The sequence below is a fragment of the Aricia agestis genome, chromosome 15 (assembly GCF_905147365.1).
Source record: "Aricia agestis chromosome 15, ilAriAges1.1, whole genome shotgun sequence".
NCBI classification, from domain to species: Eukaryota; Metazoa; Arthropoda; class Insecta; order Lepidoptera; family Lycaenidae; genus Aricia; species Aricia agestis.
In genome coordinates this window covers 4,383,097-4,410,395 of record NC_056420.1, presented here as the reverse complement: position 1 = coordinate 4,410,395, position 27,299 = coordinate 4,383,097, and the positions used below count along the sequence as shown (strand labels likewise).

The 27,299-nt window shown below is 37.4% G+C and overlaps 1 protein-coding gene across 3 annotated transcripts; it reads right to left on the bottom strand.

Annotated features, from left to right (window-relative positions):
- Positions 1-2,240: 2,240 nt before the first annotated feature.
- Positions 2,241-15,138, bottom strand: LOC121734108. 3 transcript variants are annotated; one of them, XM_042124525.1, is made up of 4 exons: positions 15,101-15,138; positions 11,732-12,338; positions 11,380-11,401; positions 2,241-10,995 (listed from the first exon to the last, which is right to left on the bottom strand). In XM_042124525.1, the coding sequence occupies exons 1-4, from the start codon at positions 15,105-15,107 to the stop codon at positions 2,263-2,265; spliced, it is 9,369 nt and encodes a 3,122-aa protein (XP_041980459.1). In that variant the 5' UTR covers positions 15,108-15,138; the 3' UTR covers positions 2,241-2,262. The 3 variants fall into 3 exon arrangements, with proteins under 3 accessions (XP_041980459.1, XP_041980458.1, XP_041980457.1); XM_042124524.1 differs by having other exon boundaries at positions 2,241-5,626; positions 5,660-12,338; XM_042124523.1 differs by having other exon boundaries at positions 2,241-12,338.
- Between the last annotated feature and the right edge of the window lie 12,161 nt (positions 15,139-27,299).

Genomic DNA, 27,299 nt, shown 5'->3' with positions numbered 1-27,299 from the left:
TAAAAATTCAAATAAAATGCTACTTTATGGCATAGAATATAGGTATCATTTTCTACTGACATATTTTGCGTGGCGACCCATGCTGCCGCCGGCGGCGCGGCGGCGTATAAGCTAGTGGTTGAGTAAAATGAAACCTATAGCCTTTGTCATAAAGTGGCATTTCGTCTGAATTTTCGTCCGTCACGGTCGCTCGCGGCAGAGTTTCGAGCCACTTTAAGGTTGTTATTAAAAAATTATTCCATTCTTCAAAATTTTTATCCCCAAAATATTTTACCCCCTAAAAAACCCACTAAATTTATTTTTTCCCACTAAATTTAGTGGGAAATCCCTATAGTTGGCAACACTGGTCTAAATAGTTCGGTTTATTCTTCAACAGCATCGGTTATTTTATAGTAGAGAACATAACACGAAAGTTAATCGGCTATAGCAAACATCTTCGCGTCAACGATAGTGCAATGTAGGTGCCCAACAGCGACATCTCTTGTCGACTAGAGTGCATTAACAACTATATTAAACTTATTGAGCAAGCCATACCGCGATGTAGACGACTAGCAACATAATATATCAGTGTCTAATACGGTTAAGAGAATTTAAATTTTAAACCAACTTACAAAAAGATATGAAATCCCACCAAAAACATTTTCATCATAGAATTAGAACGTTAGAAAAGGCATTCCATACAATCGTCAGCGCGAAAATGTGTCGCCCTCGAAATGAGTGAGCTCACTCATCTGAAAGCAGTGTGCCTTAGAATGCGGTAACCGCCGGACGTGTTTAATTCATTAATTACCGCGTTGTTTTTTGCTACATTTCGCTCCAGAATGCCGTCATGTGCCTTCCGACAGTGCAGTAACAAAACGAGGAATACAAATAAAGCCAAAGGTGTGATATTTCACACGTAATTACTAAGATTTTATTAATATTTAAATTATTGTCTTCCATTTTAAGAGAAAAATCAAAGCGAAGCGTAAAATGAGCGAAAGAGAAAGTAGTATATGATATTACTATAAGACAAAAAAGGACGACAATATTTTCTCGATTCGATTAAAGCGTCAAATGAGCGAAAGAGAAAGTAGTATATGCTATTACTGTTAGACAAAAAATTTGACGGCATACGTCGTATCTAAGTATTTTGATATCGTTGATTTTCATGTAAAACTCACTCTACTCATTAGCCAAAATCGGTGGCCTGGCCATTTTTTAGGGTTTCGTAGTCAACAAGGAATCCTTATAGTTTCGGTCTGTCCGTCCGTCTGTCCGTTTGTCCGTCTATCCGTCTGTCCGCCGACGGACATTAATGATGCCGACAAAATGGTACATAAAATCTTAAAAATATATATTTTTTATGGTACCTCCCCTAAACATCAAGCGGGGATGAATTTTTTTATACGCACACCCCATCGTGTGGGATGTCGTTGGATAGGTTTTTTAAAAATATGATGGGTATTCATAGATCATTTTCTGATTTAGGGATCCATTTGTGAAATATTAAGTTTTAAAGTGGAAAAAATCGTTAGAGTCCAGTATCCCCCACCTCTACCAGCTAAACGGTTGTTTCTGGAAATGTGAAAAAATTTACAAGAGTAGCAAATATACTGAATTTAAAAGGAAAACTATCACGGCTAAGAATACTTCACAAGTTATTGAGTAGTGTTTAAAACACTTTATAAATGTACATTCATTGAACATACAAAAAATTTCAAAAACTAGCGGTACTACGGAATCCTATATTGCGCGTGGCCCGACAGGCACTTGGCCGGTTTTTTTTTTTATTTGTTACTAAATAACTTAAAAAATATTAGTATAAAAGTTATTAAGTACAACATAAAAGTAATATATTAAGTTCAAAGCCCATAGAATGACGAATAAAAAAATGGCCAAGCCATCCATTTTGACGAATGTTGTTTTCAGATTCTTCTCGTGCGGCTGACACATTATATCAAGTATTTTGCCGCGACGAGTAAAAATAAGGTTTTTAGATAGGGCTGAGTATAATATAAGGTTAGAAACTTGGCTCTACATGAGATCTCACTATTTTTTGATACCACGAACTATATGTTCTCGTCTTGGCAACATTTTTACATGAAAATGTTTTTGGTGGGATACATAATTGTTCAGGATAGGCTTTTAAACGGGGTTTAAAAATGTTAATTAAACAACCATTAATTTCAAGCGAATAATATATTTACAAAAATCTTCTAAATTACAAATAATAAATAATCGCATAATTTGGAAAATAATATAAAATTATATGTTAAAATTCTAAGCTATAGAATTTTGTAATTTTCTTCCATTTAAATGCTTATTCATTGAGGTGAAATGGGATAAACTTCTACCGTCGCAATCAACGTTTTCAGGCCAGTCGCAAACTTGTTTGTATGGGTTGTAGAGTAGAGTAGCTGTACAGTTAAAAGTAACCGGTACGCCATTAGAACACTTATAGAATTGGTCGCAATTTTCATGAGCGATAAGCTCTCCATTGGAACCTTCGTGTGCGCATAATGCCGGTGCTTGCAGAGGGTTGCAGTTGCAGCTACCGTTGTCCTCGATTTGAATGATATTTCTATCATCACAGTCTACCAAGGCGGGCCACTCACATCTACGACTTACAACATCATAGAGCAAGATTCCTGGGCAATCCAGGACAGTTGCTTGTTTATCAGAGCAAACATAGAACTGATGACAATTTTCATGAGGAACAAATGCTCCATCCGAGCCCTCGTTTTTACAAACTTCTGGGATTTCAATTTCATCGCATTCTTCTTCTGTTTTGATATTGCTGTCGTTATTTTCATTTTCTGTCTCATCTTTCTTATCATCAATATCAACAGGTGTTGCTCTTTCACCACAGTCAACTCTGTCTGGCCAATCGCATTGCTCGGTATATGGATTATACAGCAAGTCTCCGTAACAACTCATTGCTACAGGGATACCATGAGAGCATTTATAAAATTGGTTGCAATTTTCGTGAGCAATGAGTGCACCCTCTGATCCACTACCAGCGCAAATTGTAGGAGCCTCACCAGGGTTGCAATTGCAAGAGCCGGTTCCATTCTCGTTACCATTGTCGCTGTCACCATTTCCACCATTGTTGTTACCGCCAGAATCACTTTCCCCGTTGTTATTATCTCCAGAACCATTTTCACCGTTGTTGTTACCTTCAGAAACATTTTCTTCGTCATCACGTTCTGGGATGACTCGGTCACCACAATTAACGTTGTTTGGCCAATCACATCTCTCTGTATATGGATTGTATAATAAGTCTCCGTAGCAGCTCATTGCAACATTAACGCCGTGAGAACATAAGTAAAATTGGTTACAATTTTCGTGAGCTATTAACGTACCTTCTGATCCACTACCAGCGCAAATTGTGGGAGCCTCACCAGGGTTACAATTACATGAGCCTGTTTCGTTCTCGTTACCATTGTCACTATCTCCATTGCCACCGGTATTGTTGTCACCACTTGAATCACTTTCCCCGTTGTTATTATCTCCAGAACCATTTTCACCGTTGTTGTTACCTCCAGAAGTATTTTCTTCATCATCACATTCTGGGATGACTCGGTCACCACATTCAACGTTGTTTGGCCAATCACATCTCTCTGTATATGGATTGTATAGTAAGTCTCCGTAGCAGCTCATTGCAACATTAACGCCGTTAGAACATAAGTAAAATTGGTTACAATTTTCGTGAGCTATTAATGTACCTTCTGACCCACTACCAGCGCAAATTTTGGGAGCCTCACCAGGGTTACAATTACATGAGCCTGTTCCGTTCTCATTGCCATTGTCACTATCTCCATTGCCATCGGTATTGTTGTCACCATCAGAATCACTTTCCCCGTTGTTATTATCTCCAGAACCATTTTCACCGTTGTTGTTACCTTCAGAAACATTTTCTTCATCATCACGTTCTGGGATGACTCGGTCACCACAGTTAACGTTGTTTGGCCAATCACATCTCTCTGTATATGGATTGTATAGTAAGTCTCCGTAGCAGCTCATTGCAACATTAACACCGTGAGAACATAAGTAAAATTGATTACAATTTTCGTGAGCTATTAATGTACCTTCTGACCCACTACCAGCACAAATTGTGGGAGCCTCACCAGGGTTACAATTACATGAGCCTGTTCCGTTCTCGTTGCCATTGTCACTATCTCCATTGCCACCGGTATTGTTGTCACCATCAGAATCACTTTCCCCGTTGTTATTATCTCCAGAACCATTTTCACCGTTGTTGTTACCTTCAGAAACATTTTCTTCATCATCACGTTCTGGGATGACTCGGTCTCCACAATTAACGTTGTTTGGCCAATCACATCTCTCTGTATATGGATTGTATAATAAGTCTCCGTAGCAGCTCATTGCAACATTAACGCCGTGAGAACATAAGTAAAATTGGTTACAATTTTCGTGAGCTATTAACGTACCTTCTGATCCACTACCAGCGCAAATTGTGGGAGCCTCACCAGGGTTACAATTACATGAGCCTGTTTCGTTCTCGTTACCATTGTCACTATCTCCATTGCCACCGGTATTGTTGTCACCACTTGAATCACTTTCCCCGTTGTTATTATCTCCAGAACCATTTTCACCGTTGTTGTTACCTCCAGAAGTATTTTCTTCATCATCACGTTCTGGGATGACTCGGTCACCACATTCAACGTTGTTTGGCCAATCACATCTCTCTGTATATGGATTGTATAGTAAGTCTCCGTAGCAGCTCATTGCAACATTAACGCCGTTAGAACATAAGTAAAATTGGTTACAATTTTCGTGAGCTATTAATGTACCTTCTGACCCACTACCAGCGCAAATTGTGGGAGCCTCACCAGGGTTACAATTACATGAGCCTGTTCCGTTCTCATTGCCATTGTCACTATCTCCATTGCCACCGGTATTGTTGTCACCATCAGAATCACTTTCCCCGTTGTTATTATCTCCAGAACCATTTTCACCGTTGTTGTTACCTTCAGAAACATTTTCTTCATCATCACGTTCTGGGATGACTCGGTCACCACAGTTAACGTTGTTTGGCCAATCACATCTCTCTGTATATGGATTGTATAGTAAGTCTCCGTAGCAGCTCATTGCAACATTAACACCGTGAGAACATAAGTAAAATTGATTACAATTTTCGTGAGCTATTAATATACCTTCTGACCCACTACCAGCACAAATTGTGGGAGCCTCACCAGGGTTACAATTACATGAGCCTGTTCCGTTCTCGTTGCCATTGTCACTATCTCCATTGCCACCGGTATTGTTGTCACCATCAGAATCACTTTCCCCGTTGTTATTATCTCCAGAACCATTTTCACCGTTGTTGTTACCTTCAGAAACATTTTCTTCATCATCACGTTCTGGGATGACTCGGTCACCACAGTTAACGTTGTTTGGCCAATCACATCTCTCTGTATATGGATTGTATAGTAAGTCTCCGTAGCAGCTCATTGCAACATTAACACCGTGAGAACATAAGTAAAATTGATTACAATTTTCGTGAGCTATTAATGTACCTTCTGACCCACTACCAGCACAAATTGTGGGAGCCTCACCAGGGTTACAATTACATGAGCCTGTTCCGTTCTCGTTGCCATTGTCACTATCTCCATTGCCACCGGTATTGTTGTCACCATCAGAATCACTTTCCCCGTTGTTATTATCTCCAGAACCATTTTCACCGTTGTTGGTACCTTCAGAAACATTTTCTTCATCATCACGTTCTGGGATGACTCGGTCACCACAATTAACGTTGTTTGGCCAATCACATCTCTCTGTATATGGATTGTATAGTAAGTCTCCGTAACAGCTCATTGCAACATTAACACCGTGAGTACATAAGTAAAATTGATTACAATTTTCGTGAGCTATTAATGTACCTTCTGACCCACTACCAGCGCAAATTTTGGGAGCCTCACCAGGGTTACAATTACATGAGCCTGTTCCGTTCTCATTGCCATTGTCACTATCTCCATTGCCACCGGTATTGTTGTCACCATCAGAATCACTTTCCCCGTTGTTATTATCTCCAGAACCATTTTCACCGTTGTTGTTACCTTCAGAAACATTTTCTTCATCATCACGTTCTGGGATGACTCGGTCACCACAGTTAACGTTGTTTGGCCAATCACATCTCTCTGTATATGGATTGTATAGTAAGTCTCCGTAGCAGCTCATTGCAACATTAACACCGTGAGAACATAAGTAAAATTGATTACAATTTTCGTGAGCTATTAATGTACCTTCTGACCCACTACCAGCACAAATTGTGGGAGCCTCACCAGGGTTACAATTACATGAGCCTGTTCCGTTCTCGTTGCCATTGTCACTATCTCCATTGCCACCGGTATTGTTGTCACCATCAGAATCACTTTCCCCGTTGTTATTATCTCCAGAACCATTTTCACCGTTGTTGTTACCTTCAGAAACATTTTCTTCATCATCACGTTCTGGGATGACTCGGTCACCACAGTTAACGTTGTTTGGCCAATCACATCTCTCTGTATATGGATTGTATAGTAAGTCTCCGTAGCAGCTCATTGCAACATTAACACCGTGAGAACATAAGTAAAATTGATTACAATTTTCGTGAGCTATTAATGTACCTTCTGACCCACTACCAGCACAAATTGTGGGAGCCTCACCAGGGTTACAATTACATGAGCCTGTTCCGTTCTCATTGCCATTGTCACTATCTCCATTGCCACCGGTATTGTTGTCACCATCAGAATCACTTTCCCCGTTGTTATTATCTCCAGAACCATTTTCACCGTTGTTGTTACCTTCAGAAACATTTTCTTCATCATCACGTTCTGGGATGACTCGGTCACCACAGTTAACGTTGTTTGGCCAATCACATCTCTCTGTATATGGATTGTATAGTAAGTCTCCGTAGCAGCTCATTGCAACATTGACACCGTGAGAACATAAGTAAAATTGATTACAATTTTCGTGAGCTATTAATGTACCTTCTGACCCACTACCAGCACAAATTGTGGGAGCCTCACCAGGGTTACAATTACATGAGCCTGTTCCGTTCTCGTTGCCATTGTCACTATCTCCATTGCCACCGGTATTGTTGTCACCATCAGAATCACTTTCCCCGTTGTTATTATCTCCAGAACCATTTTCACCGTTGTTGTTACCTTCAGAAACATTTTCTTCATCATCACGTTCTGGGATGACTCGGTCACCACAGTTAACGTTGTTTGGCCAATCACATCTCTCTGTATATGGATTGTATAGTAAGTCTCCGTAGCAGCTCATCGCAACATTAACACCGTGAGAACATAAGTAAAATTGGTTACAATTTTCGTGAGCTATTAATGTACCTTCTGACCCACTACCAGCGCAAATTGTGGGAGCCTCACCAGGGTTACAATTACATGAGCCTGGTCCGTTCTCGTTACTATTGTTGCTATCTCCATTGCCACCGGTATTGTTGTCACCACCAGAATCACTTTCACCGTTGTTATTATCTCCAGAACCATTTTCACCGTTGTTGTTACCTTCAGAAACATTTTCTTCATCATCACGTTCTGGGATGACTCGGTCACCACATTCAACATTGTTTGGCCAATCACATCTCTCTGTATATGGATTGTATTGTAAGTCTCCATGGCAGCTCATTGCAACAGGAACACCGTGAGAACATATGTAAAATTGGTTACAATTTTCATGAGCTATTAATGTACCTTCTGACCCACTACCAGCGCAAATTGTGGGAGCCTCACCAGGGTTACAATTACATGAGCCTGTTCCGTTCTCGTTACCATTGTTGCTATCTCCATTGCCACCGGTATTGTTGTCACCACCAGAATCATTTTCCCCGTTGTTGTTACCTCCGGAAGTATTTTCTTCATCATCACGTTCTGGGATGACTCGGTCACCACATTCAACATTGTTTGGCCAATCACATCTCTCTGTATATGGATTGTATTGTAAGTCTCCATGGCAGCTCATTGCAACTGGAACACCGTGAGAACATATGTAAAATTGGTTACAATTTTCATGAGCTATTAATGTACCTTCTGACCCACTACCAGCACAAATTGTGGGAGCTTCACCAGGATTACAATTACATGAGCCTGTTCCGTTCTCGTTACCATTGTTGCTATCTCCATTGCCACCGGTATTGTTGTCACCACCAGACTCATTTTCCTCGTTGTTATTATCTCCAGCACCATTTTCACCGTTGTTGTTACCTCCGGAAGTGTTATCTTCATCATCACCTTCTGGGATGACTCGGTCACCACATTCAACATTGTTTGGCCAATCACATCTCTCTGTATATGGATTGTATTGTAAGTCTCCATGACAGCTCATTGCAACAGGAACACCGTGAGAACATATGTAAAATTGGTTACAATTTTCATGAGCTATTAATGTACCTTCTGACCCACTACCAGCGCAAATTGTGGGAGCCTCACCAGGGTTACAATTACATGAGCCTGTTCCGTTCTCGTTCCCATTGTTGCTATCTCCATTGCCACCGGTATTGTTGTCACCACCAGCATCACTTTCCCCGTTGTTATTATCTCCAGAACCATTTTCACCGTTGTTGTTACCTCCAGAAGTATTTTCTTCATCATCACGTTCTGGGATGACTCGGTCACCACATTCAACGTGGTGTGGCCAATCACATCTCTCTGTATATGGATTATATAGTAAGTCTCCATGGCAGCTCATTGCAACAGGAACGCCGTGAGAACATATGTAAAATTGGTTACAATTTTCATGAGCTATTAATGTACCTTCTGACCCACTACCAGCGCAAATTGTGGGAGCCTCACCAGGGTTACAATTACATGAGCCTGTTCCGTTCTCGTTACCATTGTTGCTATCTCCATTGTCACCGGTATTGTTGTCACCACCAGAATCATTTTCCCCGTTGTTATTATCTCCAGCACCATTTTCACCGTTGTTGTTACCTCCGGAAGTGTTATCTTCATCATCACCTTCTGGGATGACTCGGTCACCACATTCAACAATGTTTGGCCAATCACATCTCTCTGTATATGGATTGTATTGTAAGTCTCCATGACAGCTCATTGCAACAGGAACACCGTGAGAACATATGTAAAATTGGTTACAATTTTCATGAGCTATTAATGTACCTTCTGACCCACTACCAGCGCAAATTGTGGGAGCCTCACCAGGGTTACAATTACATGAGCCTGTTCCGTTCTCGTTCCCATTGTTGCTATCTCCATTGCCACCGGTATTGTTGTCACCACCAGAATCACTTTCCCCGTTGTTATTATCTCCAGAACCATTTTCACCGTTGTTGTTACCTCCAGAACCATTTTCTTCATCATCACGTTCTGGGATGACTCGGTCACCACATTCAACGTTGTTTGGCCAATCACATCTCTCTGTATATGGATTATATAGTAAGTCTCCATGGCAGCTCATTGCAACAGGAACGCCGTGAGAACATATGTAAAATTGGTTACAATTTTCATGAGCTATTAATGTACCTTCTGACCCACTACCAGCGCAAATTGTGGGAGCCTCACCAGGGTTACAATTACATGAGCCTGTTCCGTTCTCGTTACCATTGTTGCTATCTCCATTGTCACCGGTATTGTTGTCACCACCAGAATCATTTTCCCCGTTGTTATTATCTCCAGCACCATTTTCACCGTTGTTGTTACCTCCGGAAGTATTTTCTTCATCATCACGTTCTGGGATGACTCGGTCACCACATTCAACGTTGTTTGGCCAATCACATCTCTCTGTATATGGATTGTATAGTAAGTCTCCATAGCAGCTCATTACAACAGGAACACCGTGAGAACAGCAGTAAAATTGGTTACAATTTTCATGAGCTATTAATGTACCTTCTGATCCATTACTAGCACAAATTGTGGGAGCCTCACCAGGGTTACAATTACATGAGCCTGTTTCGTTCTCGTTACCATTGTTGCTATCTCCATTGCCACCGGTATTGTTGTCACCGCCAGAATCACTTTCCCCGTTGTTATTATCTCCAGAACCATTTTCACCGTTGTTGTTACCTCCAGAAGCATTTTCTTCATCATCACGTTCTGGGATGACTCGGTCACCACATTCAACGTTGTTTGGCCAATCACATCTCTCTGTATATGGATTGTATAGTAAGTCTCCATGACAGCTCATTGCAACAGGAACACCGTGAGAACATATGTAAAATTGGTTACAATTTTCATGAGCTATTAATGTACCTTCTGACCCACTACCAGCGCAAATTGTGGGAGCCTCACCAGGGTTACAATTACATGAGCCTGTTCCGTTCTCGTTACCATTGTTGCTATCTCCATTGCCACCGGTATTGTTGTCACCACCAGAATCATTTTCCCCGTTGTTATTATCTCCAGCACCATTTTCACCGTTGTTGTTACCTCCGGAAGTATTTTCTTCATCATCACGTTCTGGGATGACTCGGTCACCACATTCAACATTGTTTGGCCAATCACATCTCTCTGTATATGGATTGTATAGTAAGTCTCCGTAGCAGCTCATTACAACAGGAACACCGTGAGAACAGCAGTAAAATTGATTACAATTTTCGTGAGCTATGAATGTACCTTCTGATCCATTACTAGCGCAAATTGTGGGAGCCTCACCAGGATTACAATTACATGAGCCTGTTTCGTTCTCGTTACCATTGTTGCTATCTCCATTGCCACCGGTATTGTTGTCGCCACCAGAATCACTTTCCCCGTTGTTATTATCTCCAGAACCATTTTCACCGTTGTTGTTACCTCCAGAAGTATTTTCTTCATCATCACATTCTGGGATGACTCGGTCACCACATTCAACGTTGTTTGGCCAATCACATCTCTCTGTATATGGGTTGTATAGTAAGTCTCCGTAGCAGCTCATTGCAACAGGAACACCGTGAGAACATAAGTAGAATTGGTTACAATTTTCGTGAGCTATTAATGTACCTTCTGATCCACTACCAGCGCAAATTGCGGGAGCCTCACCAGGGTTGCAATTACATGAGCCAGTTCCGTTCTCATTACCATCATCACTATCACCATTACCACCATTGTTGTCACCACCATTTTCGCCATTGTTATTATCTCCAGAGCCGTTCTCTCCGTTATTGTTATCTCCAGAACCGTTATCACCATTACTATTGTCATCTTCACACTCTGGAATCACTCGAGTACCGCAATCTACGTTTTGTGGCCAATCACATTGCTCAGTGTATGGATTATATAGCAAGTCTCCATAACAACTCATTGCTACAGGAACACCATTAGAGCATTTATAAAATTGGTTGCAATTTTCGTGAGCTATGAGTACACCCTCTGATCCACTACCAGCGCAAATTGTGGGAGCCTCACCAGGATTGCAGTTACATGAGCCAGTTCCGTTCTCATTACCATTTTCACTTTCACCATTTCCACCATTTTCACCATTGTTATTATCTCCAGAATCGTTGTCGCTATTATTACTATTATCTTCTTCACTCTCTGGGATCACTCGGGTACCGCACTCGACGTTTTGTGGCCAATCACATTGCTCAGTGTATGGATTATATAATAAGTCTCCATAACAGCTCATAGCTACTGGTACACCCTGAGAGCATTTATAAAATTGGTTGCAATTTTCGTGAGCAATAAGCACGCCTTCTGATTCACTCCCAGCACAGATAGATGGTGCTTCACCAGGATTGCAATTGCAAGTGGTATTATTATCTCCATTTCCATTACCGTTATCACCTGAGCCATTATCTCCATTGTTATTATCTCCAGAGGCATTATTATCTTCATCACAATCTGGGATAACTCTTTCTCCACAGTCAACGTTATGTGGCCAGTCACACACCTCGGTATATGGATTATATAGTAAATCCCCGTAACAACTTATAGCAACGGGAAAGCCACCAGAGCACTTATAAAATTGGTTACAATTTTCATGCGCTATAAGTATTCCCTCTGAACCAGTCCCAGCGCAGATCGATGGTGCTTCTCCGGGATTACAGTTGCATGTCGTGTTATTGTCTCCGTTGCCATTGTTATCCCCACCACCTTCTTGACTGGAATTGTCTTCTTTGCTCGCTTCTTTTTCACTTTCCTCTGATTCGGCACCAGGAATCACTCTATGCCCGCAATCGGTGTCGTGAGGCCAATCGCATTCTTGTTTCTCGACATTGAACAGAAGGTCGCCAGCACACGTGTGTTCGACTAGCTCTCCATGTGTGCACTGTAAAAACTTGTTGCATATTTCGTGAGCGTACAAAAGTTCGTATGTGTAGTCTATCGGGCAACCATTACCGTTGAGCTCTACATCTTGTCCGCGAGCTAACGAGATTGCGCACAATAGTAGTGCGGCCGCAACTGAAAATTTATAAAATTAAGTAATTAGTATTTTATAGTGGCTTTTGTTTAAAAATAATAATATTTTGTAACGTAGATGGACAGTGTTATCTTATTACCTAAGAAAATAAAGTCTGAATGGATCGGCCGTATAAATAACTCCGACCGAACATAAAACTAAAATCAAAGCATACGGTGCGCTTTTAGAGTAAGCGTAGTTACATGTTATAGTCAAAACTAAAAACCGAAGTAAAACTGTTATAATCTTCTATACTTATAAAATTACATGTCCTGACTGACTGACTGATTCATCATCGCTGAGCAAAAACTGTAACAGTTACAGCCACGAAATTTGGTGAGTAGGGTTGTTTTATTAAGTAGACACCCACTAAGGAAGGAATTTTGAAAATTTTACCCCGAAGGGGGTGAAATAAAGGTTGAAAGTTTTAATTAAAGTCCGTCATTTCTTGAGTTAGAAACATGAAACTTTATTTTTGGGTTACTGATTAAAAATGAATGGATACGTATTTAAGCGTTTTTGGAAATTCTACCCCCAAGGGGGTGAAATTGGGGTTGAAAGTTTGAATGAAACTCCGTTATTTCTTGAGTTAGAAATATGAAATTTTATGTTTGGGTTACTGATTAAAAATGATTGGATACGTATTTAAGCGTTTCTGAAAATTCTACCCCCAAGGGGGTGAAATAGTAGTTGAAAGTTTAAATGAAAGTCCGTCATTTCTTAAGTTAGAAACATGAAAGTTTATTTTTGGACTGCTGATTAAAAATTAATGGATAGGTATTTAAGCGTTTTTAGAAATTCTACCCCCAAGGGGGTGAAATTGGAGTTGAAAGTTTGAATGAAAGTCCGTCATTTCTTGAGTTAGAAACATGAAACTTTATTTTTGTGCTACTGATTAAAAATGAATGGATACGTATTTTAGTGTTTCTGGTAATTCTACCCCCAAGGGGGTGAAAATGGGGTAGGAAGTTTCAATGAAAGTCCGTCATTTCTTGAGTTAGAAACATGAAAGCTTATTGACATTTGCGTTTGACGTTTGCTTAAATAGGGTCCGTTTTTACCCTTTGTATAAGGAACCACAAAAACAAAAAGGAGAAAACTATCCATCTTTGTATAATAACAAAGTTTGTTATTATGACTATGTTAACGCGGATGAAGTCGCGGGCAACAGCTAGTAATAATATAAAATTCGCGTGTTACAATGTTAGGCCGCGTACTCCTCCGAAACGGCTTTACTGATTTTAACCAAATTTTATACGCATATTCAGTGGGTCTGAGAATCGGCTACTGGGTACTTTTTATATTGTTAAGTGCATTTGTTGAATAAATAATAGTAAATTATTACAACTCGAGACTGACGACGACCATTGTTCGTGCGACGGGATAGCGATGGACGTTGCCATGGTGATATACTTATTTAGTCACTTCAATAAAATAATACGGGCGAAATACTTTATATTATGGCAAAGAAACGTTTGCCGAGACAGCTAGTAATAATATATAATATCTAAGTAACTGGATTAACAAGAAATTGCTTTGTTTAAAAAAAATACTTATATAGATCGAATGCTACAATAATATAAATTATTTGAAGTACACACTTAAGACTTTGTAGAATTATCAATTTAAATAATAAGAAAATAAAATTAACATAATCCAGTGATCTTAAAGCAATACTTTGTACCAGAAAATCCGTTAAAAAGGCATAGTTATGTTTTCGTATAAATATTTCAGCGATTAACTAATTAAGTAAATTAGAAATATATTATTATATGGATGTACTGCAACGTAAAATATACATGAAAATTTGTTAAGTCTGAGAAAACAGACAAAGCATTTTTTATCTGCAGAATGTAACAAAGCAGTGATAATAATAATTTAGGGTGTGCATGTGTCATAAATAGAGTTCTCTTTTAGTATATCGGCACTGAAGGACTTACTTAATTTTACTTATATGTTTCTATGTTACTGTAAAAGCTCGAACTGCAGTAAATCCTAAGATTTTCTAGTAAAATCTAAGATCTACCAATTCCTAGTGGTAAATGTCCGAAAAGGTTTGCAATTCGAACTTTTACCACCATATAGTTGGTAAATCTTAGGATTTACGTTAATGGTATATGTTAAAAAAAACGGCCAAGTGAGAGTCAAACTCGCGCACGAAGGGTTCCATACCGTTATAGAGCAAAAACAGGCCAGAAATTGTGTTTTTGTTATGGAAGGCTCCCTTCAATCTTTATTTTAATATTATTATAAATTATAATATTATCATAAAATGTTGACTGTTTTGTCTAATAGTTCATTATGGTAAATAATTAATAATTACTCATTGTTTAATTCCTAAAACCAACATTTACCAGTTGACAGTAGTAAAACCTAGCATATACCGAATTGTAATGGTAAATGTTCGAAAAAATCGTCGTATTATTAGAAATACTTACATTTACCAACAAATCCTAAGATTTACACTTAAATCTTAAGATTTACCGAAGTTCGAGCTTTTACAGTAACTTCTATAAGAAATGCCCGAACAACGCTCATGAATTAGCCCAGACAATTATGGGAAAATTTCTCTTTTAGCGCTGTTAATTTCACAGTAAACTTTATATTGGGTACATACATTTATACACACCCTTAAGTATTATTACTTTCTTCTGTTACATCCTGTACAAATTAACTTCACCGACTTAAATGTTGAAAAACACTTTGGCACTTTTATTATACACACACTATTTTATTTTAAAACTAAGTATTGAAATAAGATTACCTTTCATAATCTGTTCGCAATTTTTTTGTGTTAACTTGATGCACTGACACCAACAATATTATTGATAAAACTAGAGGATTCGCATATATTTATACGATTACTTATTTTATATATTATGTATAGTCAGTGATTAATTTGTTGATTACAGATGATTCCCAAGAAATTAGCGAAACGATAAGGCAAACGATCGATAAACAAAAAACTTGATTTTAAGATAAGATTATTTATTCAAAATATATTCGTGCACAACGAATAATTTTTTTAACGGCCAAAAAGGCAAAAAATCTTAATCATTCTGCCCCTTCATTTAGCTACATCCCTTATAAGAAATAACTAGCTGTTTGACCGAGCTTTGCTCGGTATTCGATAAAACACGAATAAAATGACATTTTCTAAATATGATTCCTAGCTAGATCGATTTATCGCCCCCGAAACCTATATACAAAATTTCATGAAAATCGTTGGAGCCGATTCCGAGATTCCAATTATATATATAATACAAGAATTGCTCGTTTAAAGATATAAGATACTAGATGTCCCGCGCGGCTTCGCCCGCGTAAATTAGGAATTTTACAGAAACCGTACATTTTCCCATAAAAAATAGCTATGTATACTTCCTTCACGTGGTCTACTCTATATCTGTGCCAAAATATATTGCTACAAAAATTGTTCCAGTAGTTCGTGAGATAAACCCTTTCAAATATTTCCCCCGATTTTCCCACATTTTCCTGAGTTTCCTCGGTCGTATTAGTCTTAGCGTGATAATAGCCTTAATCGCCTCGATAAATGAGCTATCTAACACTGAAATAAGTTTTTAAATCGGATCTGTAGTTCCTGAGATTAGCGCGTTCAAGCAAACATACTCTTCAGGTTTATAATATTATTATTTATTAAGTATAGATTTTTTTTAAATTATCGCTTGACAAACTCGAGTCTCGATCTAAAAGACTATGAAAAGTACCAATAACAGGCTCATAATAGGCCCATAATCATGGGACGATGCATGGTATAATATGGTAGTGATGATGATGATGATATACCTCGTATACCTCGGTGCAAAATCTTACTTGTTGGTAGCATATGCTTAGAATACTTCTCACGAAACCGAAGTCACCACATCTTTCCCTATAAATTTTGAGGAGTTCCATCGATTTCTTATGGATCCTTCATCAGATCACCACTTTTGTGAATATAATACCAAATTAGGATGATACCCTATGTACCAAAAGAAAAATTTTGAAAATCGGTTAATAACAAACGGCGGAATAATCGTTGAACATAGAACATTTTGTAAGTCGGTTAAAATTGTAGCCTATGTGTTATTCTGATGTATGCCCTATATTATTGTAAAGTTTCATTAAAATCCGTTCAGTAGCTTTTGCGTAAAAGAGTAACAAACATCCATACATCCAAACAAACTCTCGCCTTTATAATATTAGTAGGACTAACCACAAAACAAAAAACTATATATATTGGATTAAATATTATTGGTAACAATTTACGATTTTGCATGATCACACATATTACTAATAAAGTATAATATTTAAATACTATCAGTAACAAAAATAAAAGAGTCCTCTAAAAATCCCTAAAAAATCAGGTGCCCCTGCATCTGTTTTAACAATTTCATTCATATAATATGACTCTGTAAATTTTATCATTAAACCACAATAAAAATACTTATTTTTTTTCCCGCGGAAATAATGAAATAATGTGCCTAGCTTTACAAGCTTTACAAATTTTTAACACATAATATTATTAATTGTAATAACTCCTAACCTCCTCCTTTTTGAAAGTCGGTTAAAAAGTTAAAAAACTTGCTCTTTCAGTGATGCTACTTTCACAGTCAACTCTATACGAGAGACACAAACACACCCTAAAGTAAGGATCTCTATTGATAATAATCTCTTTATTTTGGATTTGGTTTAGAGGGGTAAACACTGCATTATCTGATTGGCGAGTTCCGCTGCGGCTAAAACAAAAGAAAGCAGATAACACGAGTTATTGTGAAATGATCATAATTGCGTTTTGTGATAACAAGTCATGTTTGTTGTACGGTAGTTCAGTAGCTTTGCTTTAGGGCCTTTCCACACGACGTATTTTTTGCGCACTGACGACGCGCGTTTCTGATGCGCCCGTCTTCTGCGCGCTTTCATCGTTTTTTTTATTATTTCCTTTTTTTATTATTTTGGAAAACCAACAGCTTTAACTTACAATACCATAGAATCGACATTGTAGGAAAAGAAAGCCAATGACATGTTTTCAGGATTTCAGGTTTTGGCAGACTAAACGTCGGCTTCCTTCCGTTTGCTGAGCGTTCAACTTGCGTTTGTATCGATACAAATGAGCGTAAAAAACGTCGTGTGGAAGGGCCCTTGATGCGTCGCGTCGAAATAAAAATAAATAGATCTTTTATAGCTATGTCTACTGCTACTACTCAATTAACATGAACATTGAACAGTTAGCTTGTCTCCGGCACCCCTGAGATCATGGGCGTATATAAGAAGCGTATATAAGGGCCAAGATGCCTGAATTAAATAAATAAATAAAAATAAAATAAGGGGGGTCCTGGGGGTCCGGACCCCCCCCCCCCCCCCCTTTACTATCCAATCATGTTACTTGTCCAATCGACAGTATATTATGTACCGCACCGATTTAATCGGCGAGATACATGTATTTTTTTTTTATTTCCTAAACACGTTACCTTTTTGCTGCTGCGGAACCCTTCATAGGCGAGTCCAACTCGCACTTGGCCGCCTTTTTACGTTAGGGACTCCCCCCTTATCAAAGCTATATATACGCCCGTGCCTGAGATCAAAGGGTCTTCGTGGTTGGACCACTGTTGATCCTGGCGACACAGAAGTTACAGCAATGAAAAAGTGCGGTGGGCCACTTGCACATTAAAAAGAAAAGCTATGGCTACTGCAATATTTTTATGAGCCTTTATGGCTGAACAAAGGCCTCCCACGATTTCCAATGTATTATTAGGGAAGTTGATTCCTAGGCAGATGTGAGACCTACGTAGTTTGGTCGCGATACGTCAAACCCAGCCGAAAGATCACAATTAACATTAAAGGCTGATTCTCCAAACCGCAAAATTTAGTTGTCCGGACGTATAAACTACCCGCAGAGTTACAAATGTAGACCTTTGTATTTTTTATAGTAATATAAGGTGTGATCTAACTGGGCCACTTAGGTTCTGTAGAAAAACTTAATTGTAAATATAATTAAAATTAATTTAAAGGTCGAAAAATTGATTCCCTGGACGTGTCCTGTCCCCAGAATTCACTATAAATTCCCAAAAAAATCCCACAAATACGCTGAAATTCTAATTTCAAAGTAAATAAATCGTAAGAGTATAAACAAAATATTTATAAAACAATTGTATATAAACGTATATATCGTTATATAAATAGAAAAAGTCATTTTAAGGTTTGCCCTGGCTCACATAGTGATTCCCTATACGCTTCACTTGGAGGCTCGTACCTCCCTAGTTATAAGCACGTGGTTGAGGGTGCGCAGGGCGGGAGGTTCAGTAGCCCTCTAAACATCATGGAAGGAGGTCACACAATTCGTTGCTCCGTTTCCGAGTTACAAAGGAAAATATCTGATTCCCTCAACCTTGGTTCCTTACACAATTGATTCCCTATTTGCTAATTACAATGTCATTTCCAAAGTTAAGCATGCTTAGACACGATGTAAACGACGATAATGGGTATGGTTTTTAGTTAGACTATTTATTGTTTAACCTACATGCACAGTTTTTGTACTCCTCAGGAAAAACTAACTTTTTATTGATTCCCTCTACATACATTTTGATGATTCCCTGGGTATTTTAAGTAGGGAATCAAAATATTTTACATTTATTTATATAATTGGTACATATCTGTTTATAATTTATTAAAATAAATTAAATTATCTTCATATACTGATGCAAATAAATGACAACAATAAGTAAAATACATAAAAAAAAATTTCTTAAAGTAAAAATATTTCAAATAAATTCATTTTCCATTCATTGTATTTGGTTTTAACGAACAAGTTTAGTTTGTAGACAATTTTATACATGTTTATATTTAAATTGAACATGTTTATTTAGCTGAAAAAGCTTTTTTCTATTAGCTTTGTTGATTCCCTAGGTTAGAAAAGTTTTAATCAAAATATCTTCTAAAATTGTGAAGTGAAAAAGGGCCCAAATAGATAATTATTTTTATAATTCTATTAAGAATAATATGCGATTATTGATTTTAAAAAATATGCAAAAATAAAAATGTACCAGGGAATCAACTAAATAATCCAAATCCGGAGAAATGCCCTAAATTGACATGACCCGACCAAATGACGTTGGCCTGTCAACTGCCTAGGAATCAATTTCCTCGATGGTACTTGCACTTTGCCAACTATGTGCTAATGGTTGGTACTTGGTATGCCTCGCCGATTCATCTTCAGGTATGTACTCTTATTTGCCCAAAGCGGTTAAACGCCTGCGCAATCTTGCTTCAGGTCTATTGCCTGGACTCAGTGCCAGATTTATGTGTTTACTTGCTGTCCCGATGAACTTCGTGTCACTTTAAAACCTTCCCTGGACTTCAAGGATTATTTTAAGACTAAAATTAACCAAATCGGTTCAGCCGTTATCGAGTTATAGCGTTACTAACACAATTAAAGATCCATTTATATATACAGGGTGTAACAAAAACAAGTAATAATACTTTAGGGTGTGTATGTGTTCCTTATAGAGAGTTCACTGTGAAAGTAGCAGCGCTGAAAGACCAAAAAATTTTTTCACTTTTGTATGGGCAAGCGCCCGAACGTCACGAGTTTCCCCATACAAAAGTGAAAAAGAAATTTGGTCTTTCAGCGCTGCTACTTTCACAGTGAACTCTCTACAAGGAACACATACACACCCTAAAGTATTATCACTTGTTTTTGTTACACCTTGTATATATATATATATATATATATATATATATATATATATATATATATATATATATATATATATATATTAATTAAGTAACCATGCTAATATTAATAATAATATATAATACGATCTATCTCTTATCTAATATATAAAATTCTTGTGTCACAATGTAGCGTACTCCTCCGAAACGGCTTTACTGATTTTAACCAAATTTTATATGCATATTCAGTGGGTCTGAGAATCGGCTACTGGGTACTTTTTATATTGAACAAATGCACTTACATTTGTTGAATAAATAATACTAAATTATTACAACTCGAGACTGACAGCGACCATTGTTTGTGCGACGGGATAGCGATGGACGTTGCCATGGTGCTATACTTATTTAGTCACTTCAATAAAATAATACGGGCGAAATACTTTATACGGCAAAACAACGTTTGCCGATACAGTTAGTCTAATATATAAAAATAAGTCGGGGTTTCCTTCCTGACGCTATAACTCCAGAATGCCCGAACCGATTTCCACGGTTTTGCATTCGTTGGAAAGGTCTCGGGCTCAGGTCTGTAGGTCTGAGCTGTAGAAAAAAAATCAGACAAACTTCAAGAGAAAAGCAGGAAAACAGGGAAAATCATTTTTCACATACATCTCTGATACATAGTATGTACTACAACGGCGCCAGTACGTGGTGTGTGAGTATCCCTCACGAAAACGTTATATAACGCGCTTCAAAATGAAACGTTTCATTTTGAAGCGCGATATAACCGATATCCATGCGGACGGACCGCGGGCAGAAAGCTAGTGTATTTATAAATCCTGGGCTGCCTGGACTTAATCGTCTTGACTGCCGGTTGTGAGTGCTGTACGAACTTTCTATTATCCCCAATTTTTTTAAGATATTGTCATTTTAATCATAATCATCATGATGGACGTCATCGCGGGCGACCACCCACGTTGACGTGGACAGATGCGCCATATTGCATTTTGTTTATGGACGGCGGAGGGGCTATGAAAACTGTACTTACTATACCAACGCAAAATAAATTGCGGGTGTTTTATTCCCTAAACTACCTGCCGGTGATAGTTTTTTGTAAGATGTAATTCAACTGTTTATTGCGTTTTTGTGTTAAATAGTAACAACTAACAAACATCCACCCATACTTAAACCTTAGGTACCTACATTTATCCTATGTAATATTATAATTATTATGTAAAGTATGCAGGATTTATTCTTTAGGATTACAATAACTAGTTAGGGTCGTCCATATTCTTTGATTGTTTCATTTACATAATTTTGTCGCGTACCAAAATTACCAATTTTTTAGGAATTAGGATTATGAATTGTATAAACTATAAAGATTTTGTTTATTACATACACACATACCTACATAATATGTATATGTGTACTCTATATTATAGAGTAGTAGGCTGGCCTCACACAGCCGGAATTTCATAATCGCAAATTCATATTCTTACAGATCGATCTATGAAGTTCATAATCTGAGAAAATCAGAATGTGTGTGGAGCTTACTGATATTGTATGGTATTCCGGTCTTTCTGAATTAATAATATAAATTTCTGATTATGAAATTCCGGCTGTGTGAGGCCAGCCTTAATAGCACAGCTGCATGTACGTTAAACAGATATTACACACTCCGTTTTACGAATACTAGCTACAATTATAGACCTTGAGTTTGTAGGGTTCCGTACCCAAAGGGTAAAAACGGGACCCTATTACTAAGACTTCGATGTCTGTCCGTCTGTGTGTCTTCAGGCTGCATATGGAACATAATTTTAGCGTGCTACAATTATAGCTTTTAATAAATTTGCTACTAAGTGCACAAACATAGTCATTGCTATAATTTATGAAATATGTATATATATCATATCAGTACATAATATATTTATATCTACAATCATAATATGATAAAAGTGCAAAGATGTTATCTTTAAATTGGTTCTTTTATTAGGTAATTAATATCCTTTGTTACTTAATAATAATTTGTAAAGGTGCTCCCACACCGGGAGCATTCGCTTGTAATGTAACGTTACAGAGTCGAGCATTGCAATGCGCTCCTTGTAATGATACAAAACCGAGCATTACAATGCGCAACTTGTAATGATACGGTGTGTAATATGTTGATACAACTTGTAACATCAACTAGCTACGGAATGCTCGTCAGTCGGGGAGATAGTATGTAATGCTCAAAGTTGAATCTTTAGGCTTGGTTCACACGTCACCATCCTGCACGTTTCTTGTACGTTTTTTTGCAGTATACGTCTTAACAAATAATTAATAGTGGTGCATACAATGTATATTATAGAACCAGTCACACTTCGATTGTATTGCACGATTTGTTGCAGTACAATCGGCGTATGAATGCTGGACGTATATTGCAAAAAAAACGTGCAGGATTGTGCCGTGTGAACCTACTCTAAATGTTATATTACACGTGTAATGATGCTCAAAAACGAATCTATAATGTTACATAACAAGTGAATTCTCGTGGTGAGGGAGCACCATTATTATACACGGTGTAACAAAACTAAGTGATAATACTTTAGGGTGTGTATGTGTCCCTTTTAAATAGAGTTCATTGTGAAAGTAGCAGCGCTGAAAGAGCAAACTTATTTTGTGATTTGTATAGGCAAGCGTTATGAATTCTCTTATACAAAAGATAAAAAAATCTGCCAAGTGCGAGTCGGACTCGTGAACGAAGTATTCCGTACCGTTATAGAGCAAAAATAGACCAAAAATTGTGTTTCTTGTATGGGAGCCCCCCCTATTTTTTTATTTTAATATCATATTAATTATTGAAGTAAATATAATATTATTAAGGTATTGTGAAAATATCAAGTGCCTACCTGTTGTCATTATTGATATCGAGCAAAAAGGGCCAACAAATCACGTTTGTTGTACCCTACCCTAAAAAGTAACTTTTTAGGGTTCCGTACCCAAAAGGTAAAAACAGGACCCTATTACTGAGACTTCGATGTCTGTCTGTCTGTCTGTCTCCAGGCAGCATCTCAAGAACAGCTATAGCTAGACTTCTGAAATTTACACAGATTGTGTCATGTCTTTTGGGGCTCCCATACAAGAAACGTGACTTTTTCCTCGTAATGCTCATAATCAATAATGGTAACAGCTAGACACTTGAAATTTTCACAAAATCCTTAATTATATTCGTACTTTAATAATTAATAATAAAATTAAAATTAAGTAAATATTTAAGGGGTCCCATACAAAAAACACAATTTTTGTCTACTTTCGCTCTATACCGGTACGGAACCCTTCGTGCGCGAGTCCGACTCGCACTTGGCCATTTTTCATGCTATTTTCACAGTGCACACTATACAGGGTACCCATGCAAACCCTAAAGTATTATCACTTAGTTTTGTTACACCCTGTATATTAATTGATGTAAAAGTTGAAGTATTTCATAGCTTACTAGCTGACCCGCCAAATTTTGTTTTGTCATATGAATTATTTCTAGTATCAATATAAATAAAATCGGTCAAGTGCGAGTTGGACTCGCATACGAAGGGTTCCTTACCGTTACAGAGCAAAAATAGGCAAAAATAGGGTTTTTTTTCTATGGGATACGATCACCTCTTAATTATTTCTTTCATTAAAATTTTATAAATTATTATTAAAGAATAAATAAAATTAAGTATTTTGTGAACGTTTCAGGTGTCTAAGTACCTGTTGCCATCATTGATATCGAGCAAAATAAAATCACGTTTATTGTATCGGAGCCCCACTTAAATATTTATTTAATTTTGTTTTCAGTATTTGTTGTTATAGTGGCAACAGAAATACACAATCTGCGAAAATTTCAACTCTCTAGCTATTACCGTTCTTGAGTTACAGCCGGGAGACAGTCCATTTTTTTACCCTTTGGGTTTAATTGCATCTTGTCTATTAGATTATAAATAAGCAAAACAAAAGAAAAACATAATACAATAAAATCAAAAATGTTATTGTTTGTAACTTTGTACACTTTCCCATGATTAGGCTGCGTTTCCACCGGAGCTGAGCTAAGCTGCGTTGCGAGGAATGTGTCTTAGAACCAGGCCTTGTACCATGAAACTGTTTTGAGACTCAAACAATTGAACGAGAATGCCGCATCCTACTCTAACAAACGTGAAATGACGTTGTTGGAGCAGGACGCGGCATTCTCGTTTGAGTCTCAAAACGGTTTCGTAGTAGCCCTACAGAATCGTTGCGCTGAACGAGGTCAGGCAAATGAAGTGTTTCTATTGGTTCAAATCATTTATTTCGGGCATCAGATGCCCATAAAACTAATACCTTAAATCTAACATACATATCTATATATAAAAAAATGGATTTCCAATTGCGTTAGTAACGCTAAAACTCGAAAACGGCTGAACGGATTGGGCTAATTTTAGTCTCAAATATACGTAGAAGTCCAGGGAAGGTTTTAAAGTGACACGAAGTTCACCGGGACAACTAGTTAATTATATAATAAATACCTTAAAACTAATATACATATTTTATATATACTTAAAAACTAACTGCAGCTTAGCTTAGCTCCGGTGGAAACGCAGCCTTAGAATTTATTATAGGTTTAGTGTATCTCACACATAAAGATAATTTATATTATCTGATATTATAATACGTAATAGTATGTAAAATTTCACATAATAAAATATGTTAAAGAATACAAATAACTGTTAAGGACTTAACTTCCGCCAATCGAGTTAGAAATAAGAAATAGTCTAGGTTTATAGAGAATGCCTATTCGTTAATCGTTTTTATGAAAATATAGAATATATGCTATTTATACAACAGAAACTAAGTGAGCCTTAAAAATATTTTATTTTATTTTATTTTATTTTATTTTATTTTATTTTATTTTATTTTATTTTATTTTATTTTATTTTATTTTATTTTATTTTATTTTATTTAATTTTACAGCTAACTATATTAAATTTACTCTAAATTATAGAATACGAAAAGCCAATTACAAGCCTCCACAGGTAGCTCGTTAATGTAAGATAATAACAAAAAAAGCGAGGTTAGTAAATACTTAAATTCTAATTTGTAATATTAATTATGGATAGGGTTAGTAGTATATTAATAATATTGCAGTAGATAAATTAGTAAGTCTCCAAATCAATACATTATTGTAAAGATACAACAGCAACTGCAAGTACTTAACAACGAATTATATTTAAAGTAATAATATCTAGTAGGAATAGTAAAAATTGAAATTGAAATGTCACTGATGTTTTTTCAGGAAGGCGGTATTAATAGATGCTAGGCTGCTAGTGAAGAGATCAATGTTAGGGTCCGATTTTGTGAGCAGATTGAATACCTTTGATGATCTGAGTAGAAATGAATTCTGCCGATATCTAGTGGGGGCATGCGAAACGTGTAAAATATTTCTGGTACGTGAGTGACGTGACGGAACATTTAATTTGAGCTTGAATAAAAGTTCGGGACAGTTTATTTTAGATTGCGCTAATTTCATAAGAAAGCGAATATCGGCTATGTTACGCCTGGTTGAGAGTGGTAAGAGGTGGAACCGACTGCAACGTTCCTCATAGCTGGTATAAGGAATCTTGAATTTATAATTGAGATACCTCGTGAACTTTTTTTGGACGTTCTCAATTCTTTTTTAATGAGTATCAAAAAAAGGATTCCAAACTTGGCTACAATACTCCAGGTGACTTCGGACATAGGCACAGTATAGGATTTTGATGCTTTTCATGTTATTAAAGTGACTGGTATTACGGATGATAAATCCCATGGCTTTGACCGACTTATTAACAATATAGTCAATGTGAGATTCAAAAGTAAGCTTGCTATCAATCTGGATCCCAAGGTCGTTAATAGCAGAGGTACGTGATAATAATTGGTTGTCGATGGAATAATGAAAAATGAGAGATTCATTTTTACGACTGAAGGAGATGATGTTACACTTGGCTATATTGAGATCAAGCTTGTTATGCAGACAATAGTCCGCTAAGCGAATCAGATCATCTTGCAGTAATAACGCATCAGACAGGTTCTTAATAAGTCGGAATATTTTCATGTCATCAGCAAACATCAAAAATTCGGAAAATTTAAAACAATTGCCAATGTCATAAATAAATAAAATAAAAAGAAGTGGTCCCAAAAGAGAACCTTGTGGGACCCCAGAGGGTATAGGTATCCACGTAGACATGTAGCCGTTCAGTACGACAGATTGCGTTCTATTGTGCACATACGACGAAAACCACCTTAAGAGGTCACCCCTAATACCCAGCTCATAAAGCTTCTTGAGAAGTATACAGTGATCGATTCGGTCAAACGCTTTACTGTAATCGGTATACACCACGTCGACCTGGAATCCATTATCCATACTCTCAGAGAGGAAGTCGGTAAATGTAAGAAGATTGGAAGCAGTTGAACTACATTTTAAGAAACCGCGATGTTGAGGGACAAAAGTAGACTGAAGACAACTATACACCTGATCATAGACTAACCTCTCCAAGACTTTAGCTAAGAGGCAAAGCTTGGAAATTGGCCGGTAGTTTTCGACCTTTTCTTTTGGACCTTTTTTATGTATGGGAGAAATGAAAGCAGTTTTCCACAGAGATGGCATTATACCCTCAGACACAGATCTTTTAAAGAGCAATGAGACTGGTATAGCAAGTTCATATGCACATTCGACAATAAATATCGCAGGAAGACCATCGGGGCCCGCAGATTTGTTGAGGTCAAGAGATTTAAGAAGCTTGCGCACAGTCAGTATATCTACCTCGATATCGCTAATATGGGAATTTGTAACATCAGTCACCGCACCATCAACAGTTGCGATTGGGGACGAAGCACTTTGAAATGTAGTGCTAAAAAAGGTACTAAAAAGTTCGCATATATCTTGTCCCCCTCGCAGCTGCGGTCACCATATGACATACTTGAGGGAAAATTATGATTGCCGCGTTTGCTTTTTACGTAAGACCAAAACATTTTGGGATTACTCGATATTGACGACTCAATTTTTGTTAGATACGCCTCATAACAAGCACGTTCAACGTCCTTGGCTCTGTCCCGTAGTAATTGGTAAGTAAATAAGTCAGAAATGTTATTATATGTTTTGAACTTAAAGAAGTATTTAGCCTTTTCTTTAATAATTTTGATGAGTGCAGAGCTGTACCACGGTGGGTATTTACTAGCTTTGACCCTACGTGTAGGAATGTATAAGTCTATAAGTTCAAATATTTTATTATTGAAATTACGTAGCGCGTCGTCCAAAGTGCCTACTTTAA